The sequence below is a fragment of the Sphaerodactylus townsendi genome, linkage group LG16 (genome assembly GCF_021028975.2).
Source record: "Sphaerodactylus townsendi isolate TG3544 linkage group LG16, MPM_Stown_v2.3, whole genome shotgun sequence".
Classification (NCBI taxonomy): Eukaryota; Metazoa; Chordata; class Lepidosauria; order Squamata; family Sphaerodactylidae; genus Sphaerodactylus; species Sphaerodactylus townsendi.
In genome coordinates, this window is record NC_059440.1 from 24047591 (window position 1) to 24057740 (window position 10150).

Here is a 10150-nt window from a genome sequence, read left to right on the forward strand (position 1 = left end):
ACAAAATAATGGTTTTGACAAAGGCAGCACACACAAATGAGTAATAATTCTCATATTTGTTCAGGAGTGTATGTGGAAGCATACAATTTTCTTGACGGCTGCATCTCAACTTACCATACTAACATTTTCATGTGAGACAGAGTATAGTAACACATTAAAAAAAATCTGCAATGCTCCCTCCAAAGGCAAAAAATGGAACAAAACTGTTATGAGACCAGGGAACTTTGATAATCCTTGGGAAACTGTGGGAGCTGGAGGGTATGTATGCCATTTTGGGTCCTTGGAGCGAAAAAACAGAATACCAGAAGGGTGTTTTTTATAAAAGGGACAAGATTATAGTCTAAATGACTGTTGTATTGTTGAAGGCTTTCTTAGCCAGAATCACTAGAGTCTTCTGGGTTTTCCGGGTTGTATGGCTGTGTTCCAGTAGCATTTTCTCCTACAATGCCAGGCAACTGCTATGCACTAATTGATTATGCAACTTCAGTGTTACATACATATGCTAAAATGGCTGGATTCCACTTAACTAATGCAAATTATACTTGCAAATTGCACCCTCAATATTTTTAACCAATGCAAATGGTTCTTTCTCCCTCCCTGGACTTTCCACAGGTATATATACTCCACTTGCTTTACTACCATGAGATCCTCTGAAGATGCCAGCCACAGATGCAGGTGAAACGTCAGGAGAAAATGGGGCTGGAACACGGCCATGCAACCCGGAAAACCCACAACACTTATTATGTCTATTATCTTGCTCTTATGCTTTTTACTACTTCAGTAATTCCATTTTTTTTGCATGGTTTGTGCAAAAATTACTGCCTCTGCCTCTAGCATGGGGGACCTCAAATTAGAGTAGAGGGCTGATGGGGGTTAACCCTTTCCTTCCTGGCATACCCAGGTTTCAGAACCAATCATGGTTCTTTCCAAAACCTTTCAACCCCAAGATCAGATCTCAAATTTGTTAGGAATTCTCATGGAAAATTCTTTGGAAGGAGATTCAATCCACTGAGCAGTCCAAGGGAGCAAGCACTCCATTTTGATTGAGCAATCCCAGCTCACTGATCTTCAGAAACATACCTACAAAAAAATCTTAACATGAGCACATTACGATTTTCTGGGCAATGTTTTATTGGTATTGACTGGCAGTTTCATGTAGTGGGGAAATGTCACGCAAACAAATCAGAGCCCAGCTGCACCTACAATCATTGTGTTGATGTGTGTAGTGTTTTCTCAATGCACACATATTTGCTGAGATTGAAGAGGGGGAAAGAGGTGTGTGTGAACTGCAGGAAATGAAAGTTGTGGCCAACCCTGCATAAATGTTGATCTGGACAAAATTTGGGAAGGGGGGGGGGGGGTAGGGAGAATGAAAGATTTCTAATGTGTCGGTTTCACTTTAGAAACAACATCAGACCACTGGGATCCACGGAGAAATCAGGAGGAGAATTTCAGACGCTTCCCGATTTGACACCTTAGTTAATTAAAATAGCTCTGTCTGCTAAGAAGAGGGGTTTAGAAGAACAAAGACATATCTTTTGGGGGCAGCCCAAACAACATTGATCTGTCACCACTTGGGAACAGGTGGTGTCCAACTGAGAATGGCACACACAGAACTGGGAATTCCCATTTTCATTGCAGCTTAACAACGAAGGATTGAAGCACCACACAAGATACCAGGGACTGGCAAAGAATGAAACATGAAGCTACCTTATGTTAGCCCTGTCCACCAATTACAGTGAATGAATGTGCCATCTAGCCTGGTTCGCAAGTCACGGCGAATGCACATATAAACCCACATTCCACAGATGCTCAATTTTTCTTTATACATGCATGGAACATGTCACAGGTGGCTGGCATCTCTGAAGATGCCAGCCACAGATGCAGGCGAAACATCAGGAGAAAATGCTACTGAAACATTGGTTGTTCCAGTACTGGTTGTACTGGTACAACCCGGAAAACCCACAACACCCAAACCTGAATATTGTTTTGTATCTCATGATACCAGTGGTTGCAAGTCATGGCATGAAATAAGATGCTGATGACACCTTCCCTCATTATTAAAACCCCACTTTTGAATCCCAAAAAGCAGAGGGACCAAGAGGGGAAGGGGCGAAGGCCGGACTCTCCTTGTGGGATGAAAAGAGAGACATGGAGAGAGCCTTCCAGTTGGGACGCATGGCTTTGCGCGATGGCGGGAGGCCCTGAGAGAAACAGAGCAGAAGGAGCTGGTGCTGACAGCAAGGCATTCTGGGTAGGGATGCCTGGAGCTGCAGGCAGGCCAGACATGCTGCTCCCCGGCCGTCCCCATGGTAACCTCAACCCTCAACCTCAACCCAGGGACAGCAGCCCTCCCCGACCTGCCCTGAGAGGGATGGTGGATTCTAGGTCACAGATGGCAACTGGACTGACAGGCGGGCCATTGACAGTGGTGGGCGAAGGCTTGGCCATGCAGCCAGGCGACTGTTGCAGTGAGGCTTTGGCTCATGGGGAGCAGTGGAATGTGGGTTACATGTGCATTTGCCTTTTTACCCCACCCCAAAACACACCAACGGGGCCCACTTGGAAGGGCAAAAGGCCTCCACAAGCTCTCTGCAGGATAATTCCCCAGCTTTGCTTGCCTCCTTCCCCAGAATGCCCCCCCTGCGAAGCAGACTTTTGAACAAATCCTTCCCCCCACCCCAAGACGATGCTTTCAATTGGCAAGATTGACCTCAGGGCGGGAGGTGACACGCAGATGTGAGCTGGCAGTGGCCGGTACGGGCGGCTGCGCTGCCTCAGGGATGGGGCAAATATTTTATGAGTAATTTAATATCTGGAACACCGTCTTGCTCGTTCCCGGAGAGGGAGGGAGGGGGAAGGCTCTGCTCGAGACCCACAAAGCCTCCTTTTCATAAGGAAGAGGCTCGGCGTGTTTGTTTGCGAGAGGGGGTTAGCCCGGGGATTAACCTCTCAGTGCCTGGCTTTGTAGGGATGCCAGCCTCCGGATGGGGATCCCCCAGAATTACATCTCATCTCCAGATGACAGAGATCAGTCCCCCGGAGCAAATGAATGCTTTGGAGGGTGGACTTCTCTGAGGCCCTTTTCCTCCCCTACCTCCATTCCCAAATCTCCAGGAATTTCCCAACCTGGACCTACTTTACCCCCACCCTACCCCACCCTGTTGGGCAGAGGGGACCTGCAACCCTACTTTGTACAGAGGCATATCACAATAAACCATCGTTTCTGTTCAGTTCTGGGCAACACAATTCAAGAAGGATATTGACAAGCTGGAATGGTTCCAGAGGAGGGCAACACAAGCGATAAAAGGTCTGGAGTCCATGCCCTACGAGGAGAGACTTAGGGAGATGGGGATGTTTAGTCTGGAGAAGGGAAGATTAAGGGGGGGCGGGGACAAGATAGCCATGTTTAAATATTTGAAGGGATGCCATGTCGAACAGCAAGCTTGTTTTCTGCTGCCTCAGAGACTAGGACATGGAGTAATGGATTCAAGGTGCAGGAAAAGAGATTCCATCTAAACATCAGGGAAAACTTCCTGACCATCAGGGCTGTTAAACAGTGGAATTCACTGCCTCGGAGAGTGGTGGAGTCTCCTTCTTTGGGGTTTTTTAAACAGAGGCTGGATGAACGTGTCGGGAATGCTTTCATTGTGTATTTCTGCATGGCAGGGGGATTGGACTTGATGGCCCTTGTGGGCTCTTCCAACTCTATGATTCTATGTTATGGGAACTAATGTGGGAGAAGTCTTTGGCTTTGACCCCTAGTGTTGCCAACTCCAGGCTGTGAAATTCCTGGAGATTTGGGTGTAGAGCCTTGGGAGGGAAGGGTTTTTTGGGGGGGAGGCCCAGCTTGCTCCATATGGACTGGCAGTTTGAGACTGCCGCATATCCAGGTCTGCTTCCTGCCCCACAAAGTCCTTCTTCTTCTTCTTGGACATCTGTCGTATTTCCCTGTTTAATCTCTGCTGGTTTGAGAGACAATGTCTGACTTTCTCATCCCTGCTGTTTGACTTGCAAATCCCCACTTCAATTTTGTTTCTCCCTTCAGTGACTCAAATCCGTGGTCCCTCATTTTCACGCGGTGCTATTTCCTTGCATGGTTCCACCTGCTTGCCAAACACGCACCATTTCCAGTGCTGTCTGCAATCCAGAAATCAGCACCCGTTGTATAAGCAGAGTGCCATTGACAAAAACAGAAACCCACACAGAGAGAAATGAAATTGGGCACAATTTCTCCTCCTTAGCTTTTTTGCCTACTATTGTTTGTACACTGCCTATTTTCTTCTCTTTTTAATGACTGCTTTTGTTCCTGGTTTGATGGCTCACTGGAGGATTCCCCCCTTCCCAATCCAACAAGCTTTCATTTTCATTTTCATTTTCATCCTCGTTGACTGGCATTTATGGCTGCCGTGAGCTGCTTTGAAAATAATTTTTATATATGTAGGGAAGAATGTAAACCTTTTAAAATAAATAAACGAAGTCACCAGCAAGGTTGCCCTTACATCTTCTTGAATGCACATTCAAGCCCTCCGGGGATAAGGATAAGGCGGCCTATAAGTTTAATAAAATAAATAAATAAATAAATAAGAAACTTGCTTTCTTTAAAAAATCTTGTTTGAAAATTCAGCAAGGAGCCCTATATACTTGCAAAATGTTGGCTGTCCCATGGCTATGGTTATCTATATGGCTATGGCCATGCACCTCCCCGAGATGCCAGAACTATGCTTCCTCTCCCATGGTTGTATGGGAAAACCTCAGCTGCATTCCGCCTCCCACCCCTTCTGTAGGTAAAGTCAGCTATCTCTGGGTGTCTGCTGCCCCCTTGTGATCTACGGCATGATTATTTACCTGAGAAGGAGAAAGTCTTTTGTGAGAGATGGGTGGATTCTGGACAGCACAAATATGAAGTTTTCAGGATGCTATAAATAGCGTTCAGGGGAAGAATGTCACAGGTTTCTTCCTGCTGGGTTACTAGTCACAGTTCTTGGGAACTCTCTCAGCCCCACCAGGTGTCTGTTGTGGGGAGAGGAAGGGAAAGGAGCTTGTAAGCCTCCTTGGGTCTCCTTACAGGAGAGAAAGGTGGAGTATAAATCCAAACTCTTCTTCTCTTCCCCAAAATGACTTAAGCCTGTTATATTCCTCTCAACCTGGGTTTTCAAAAATCGCTAAACTAGTGATCTTTCCCCAAAATCCTAGGTTGAAGGTGCTCCTGCACGAACACGACGAGTGATACTTCATTCTTCCCACCTGCTGGGAACCTGAGTTCCAATCCCACTCAGTCAGTCAGTCAGTCAGTCAGTCAGTCAGTGGCAGAATCCAACCCAGAACATTAATGCTCAAGAAGACCTCCGGCACAGTTCTGCCTCTAGCAAGACCATTTGAAATGATATTTTCTTCGTATGGTCGAAGGCTTTCACGGCTGGAATGACTGGGGTGTTGTGTGGTTTCCAGGCTGTATGGCTGTGCTCTCATAGCATTTTCTCCTGATGTTTTGCCTGCACCTGTGGCTGGCAGATCCTCTGAAGATGCCAGCCACAGATGCAGGTGAAACGTCAGGAGAAAATGCTACTAGAACACAGCCATACAGCCCAGGAACCACACAACACCCCAGATATTTTCTTCCTTACCTGCAACGAAAAGAGGTTCTTCAGCCTGAGCGTCTAAGGTACCACCAGCATCATTAACTAACTAACTCTTGGTATGTTCGAACATGCTGATCAATGCATTTTCAATCCACTTCCAGTGCGCTTCACCATTTGCAAGTAGATTTTGCCATTTCACAGAGGAACGTCTCACTGCAAAGTGCATTGAAAGTGCATTGAAAGTATCCTTTCCAGTGAGTGTGAAAGCACCGTCAACATGGACCAGGCATATTGTTTCAACTGAACCTGCCCTGCAGGATTGTTGTGAGGCTAAAACAGAAAAGTAGATAGCCCAGTGTAAAGGATTCCCCAGTTCCTTGAGACACAAGTGGGTGCACGAAGACAAACTTATTCTTCAAAGCATATGTTTATTTATTTTGAAGACAGGCCTGGTATTAATAGGGCAAGAGCGATGGTTGGAAGCATATGGGATGGGGAAAGTGGTGGAGTGTTCTGGACAGGTGGCAGACATTGAAACTCAAAGCCCTGAGTTCTAGACGTTAACTGGCATTTGTCACACGGTGAAGCCACATTAGTGGTGGGGTCAGACTAACAGCAAGAAGCATGCCGTGGTTTGAAATTCTCTCACGCGTCAGGGAACAGCAGAAAGCCCGAGAAAATGCTGTCGGCTCCATCTGTCCCTCCAATCAGCGAATTCTTTTCAGTGGGCTCCAGCCAGACTGACTCGCCCGCTGCCAGGCGGAGCACCACACCTCCCGTGGTGACTTGGAAGGTGTTGTGGGTGAAATCACAGAACGCCACCACCTTGTCACCTCGGCTGCCCTGCCCTTTCTTGAGATGGACGCAGAGGTTGTTCCGGGAGGTGACATGGTAGGTGAAGTAATAAAGTCCCGGCATCTGGCAAGTGAAGCGGCCGTAGCGGTTCTCATAGTGGCGGTTCACGTTGACGAGGACGCGGTCAAATCGGACCGGCTGCCCACGCCTGGGCAGCATGGAGACCATTCTGGCTGCTGAGAAGGCTGATTTGAGAGTGGTCTTGTAGTCTCCGGATTCTCCTTTGGGACCACGGGAACCTGGTGGGCCAGGGGGACCTTTTGACCCTGCCGGGCCTTTGGGGCCAACTTTCCCCGGATGACCCTCTTCCCCAGGCTCTCCTTTTTCTCCAACATCTCTGAAGTCATCAGACTTCCCGGGAGGACCTAAGGAAGGGAAGCAGGGAAATGGAAAAGAAGGGAAAGAGATGATTGAAAGGACTGAATCTATACTATTCCCAAAGGTCAAGTTGCAAAATTAAAATCAAACAAGAATTTATCATAAGGTGCATGCAAATAGGCAATTTAGAAACCACCCAGGCTTGGATTACACACATGCTAGCAATCCATTGCCCTCTTACCTCGTTCCCCCTTGGTCCCGTCTACTCCATCTCGGCCGTTGGCACCTGGGGGGCCTGGCATACCAGGGATCCCTGGAATGAGAGCAGGTCCCTGGCAATTGCTTGCACTCGCCAGCCAAGCTGCAGGCAGGCACACCAGTGCCAGACAGACAATCTCTTTAGTGCTCAGCATCCTGGAAGGGGAAAAAGAAAGAAGAAAAGGTTGTCAGGGATCAGGAAATACTTGCAATTATAGCGTTGCCAACTCTGGGTTGGGTGATCCCTGGAGATTTCGGGGTAAAAGCTGCGGTTGGATCTGAGCAAGGTGTAATCTTGTAGAGTCCACACATCTCCACCCAGAGCATTTTCTCCAGGCGAATTGATCACTGTCAACTGGAGATCTGTTGTAATTCTAGAAGATCTCCAGCAACTTTATTTATATTTATATTTGTTTATTTATATTTATTTATATCTTTATATCTTTATTTATATTTATATTAATTATTTGTTGCTATTACCGTTTGTGTAATATTATTTTGTTGTTCACTGCCCAGAGCCCTTAGGAGATGGGGCGGTATATAAATATGATAATAAATAAAATAAATAAATAAACTTTCTGGAGGTTGGCAACCCTATTCTTCAGTTCAGGTTGACAGAAGAACAAAAAGCCTTTTTGCCACCCAAAGAAACTGCAATAGAATTCTTTCATCCTAGACCTGATCCGTAGAACTTCCTCCCTCATTTCATCTCTGCTGGACACCCCCTGCTTGGAAGGCCTTGCAGGTTGATAACCAGTACCTGGAAGATCTCCCTTCTCCTCCTAGCCAGGGTGGTGTAGTGGTTAAGAGCAGGTGGATTCTAATCTGGAGAACCCAGTTTGATTCCCCACTCCTCCACCTGATGGAGGCTTATCTGGTGAACTTGATGTGTTTCTGCACTCCTACTTCCAACAGGGTGATCTTGGGCTAGTCACAGTTTTCTCTGAACTTTTCCAGCCCCACCTACCACACAAGGTATCTGTTGTGGGGAGAGGAAGGGAAAGGAGCTTGGAAGCCACCTTGAGCCTCCTTACAGGAGAGAAAGGTGGGGTATAAATCCAAACTACTCCTCCTCCTCCTTCCTCTAACTGTGCCCCAAACCATCTGGATCGGGGCAGAAGTTCCCTTCTGGGTACACTGCATGCTAGTAAAGAAGAAGAGTTTGCATTCATGCCCCACTTTTCTGTATCTTGAAGGAGTCTCAAAGCAGCTTACAAACTCTTTTCCTCCTTCTTCCCACAGACTCCTTGTGAGGTAGGTGGAACTGAGAGAGTTCTGAGAGAACTGGGGCTGGCCGAGGGTCACCCAGCAGTCTGCATGTGGAGGCGGGAGCAATAAACGCGGTTCTCCAGATAAGAATCCATCCCCCGCTGGACAGAACTGTGAATTTTCTCATAAGCAAGAGCATTCCTTTGCTGCTTATGCAGTATTTCCTTTCTAGGTGCCCGGTTCCGAGCTAGTTCAAACAAGCAAAACAGTGCCTGTTCTTTTTAGAAGAACAGTTTGAATTCCCCACCTTTCTCTCCTGTGAGGAGACTCAAGGGGGTTTACAAGCTCCTTTCCCTTCCTCTCCTTACAACAAACACACTGCGAGGTAGGTGGGGCTGTGTGAGTTCTGAGAGAACTGTGACAAAGATGTGCTGGAAACCCTGCCACTGAGTATGGAGGCTCTATTCATCCATCACAACAAATAGCCACTGATGAACCTATCTTCCCTACATTTCTCAAAAGGCCTATACAGGAGGGTTATCACCACATCCTGAGGTAGGGGGTTTCACACATTATCTGGTCTTTGAGTGCAAATGAATAGTCTTTGGTCTATCCTGACTTCAGACCTCTGATTTTTTTTTTTGCATCTCATGAAGTGTGCTTATGCTGGGATAGAGTTGAGTCCATTTTTAAGAAGAAGAAGAGTTTGTATTTATATCCCCCTTTCTCTCCTGTAGGAGACTCAAAGGGGCTGACAATCTCCTTGCCCTTCCTCCCTCACAACAGACACCCTGTGAGGTAGGTGGGGCTGAGAGGGCTCCGAGAAGCTGTGACTAGCCCAAGGTCACCCAGCTGGCGTGTGTGGGAGTGTACAGGCTAATCTGAATTCCCCAGATAAACCTCCACAGCTCAGGCGGCAGAGTGGGGAATCAAACCCGGTTCCTCCAGATTAGATACACGAGCTCTTAAACTCCTATGCCACTGCTGCTCTCCTTAAGGTACCATAAGGCTCCTGAATTTCACAAGGTGACCTAGTGTTAGAGGCAAATTCTTCCCTCTCCATTGAAATGCATCACACAGGCGATTAGAAACCTGTGGGTTTTTTCCCCTCTGCCACTTTCCCCCCTTCTAAAGCAAACAGCCCCCAACTCATTCGCCTTTCCTCAAAGGGATGATATTCTAAGCCCACACTCATTCAGCTTTCTTATCCAATGGAAGTCTGGCCTTGCTGTCCAAGGTGTATTGGCTAGTGCCTGTTCCTCCTTCACCCCACCTGGTCTAGAAAATAAACCAGCCAGACAACGGGAATATTCCTTACCTCACAGTCTCCCAAAACACAGCCAAGGCACAAAACTGACTGAATCTCCGGACTGACTGAAGACGCTTCTCCCAGCACAAACGGGAAGGAAGAAACACATGCACCCGCTACACATTTGCACACAGGCCAGAAACCCTGCAATGCCCTCCCCCACCGCACGTTCGTTGCAAAACAGAAATCGGAGTTTCTGCCCCACAGGCGCACCATGTTTTCATCTTTCCTGCCTGCTACGGCAGCACTTTCACATCAGCAGTGGGCCACCGCACAGGGAAGTTCTGAGCCCCCCTTGGGATATTTCTGGAGACTTTCTGTGCCACTTCTGCAAACATTATGGGGAACCTGATCTTGTGGTCAGGAGTTTTCCAAGCAGTGCTGAGCCCTCAGCGGCTTGTGGTTCGAGCCAGTTGCAGAAGCTGCTAAGGACAGCTCGTTGCCGGACTGGACCTCAGAACTTTTTCTTCTCCCTCTCTTCTGGGCAGTAGACCTGTGATCTCAGCAACACCCCTCATGCCTTCATTGAGGCATGCCAAACTCCAGGTAGCGCCTAGAGATCTCCTGCAATGATATCTTATCTCCAGACTACAGAGGTTAGTTCCAGTGGTGGGATCCA

General features: G+C 47.5%; 1 protein-coding gene across 1 annotated transcript; it reads right to left on the reverse strand.

Annotated features, from left to right (window-relative positions):
• Positions 1-5990: 5990 nt before the first annotated feature.
• Positions 5991-9677, reverse strand: C1QB (complement C1q B chain). The gene is made up of 3 exons (XM_048519148.1): positions 9541-9677; positions 6997-7169; positions 5991-6802 (listed from the first exon to the last, which is right to left on the reverse strand). Exons 2-3 carry the CDS (start codon positions 7166-7168, stop codon positions 6228-6230), a joined length of 747 nt encoding a protein of 248 aa, XP_048375105.1. The 5' UTR covers position 7169; positions 9541-9677; the 3' UTR covers positions 5991-6227.
• Between the last annotated feature and the right edge of the window lie 473 nt (positions 9678-10150).

Excerpts from the sequence above, each read along its gene's own strand:
- C1QB (XM_048519148.1), bottom strand. The coding sequence starts at position 7,168 with ATGCTGAGCACTAAAGAGATTGTCTGTCTGGCACTGGTGTGCCTGCCT. Across the intron at positions 6,803-6,996 it reads CGGGACCAAGGGGGAACGAG|GTCCTCCCGGGAAGTCTGAT; the intron begins GTAAGAGGGCAA and ends TCCCTTCCTTAG.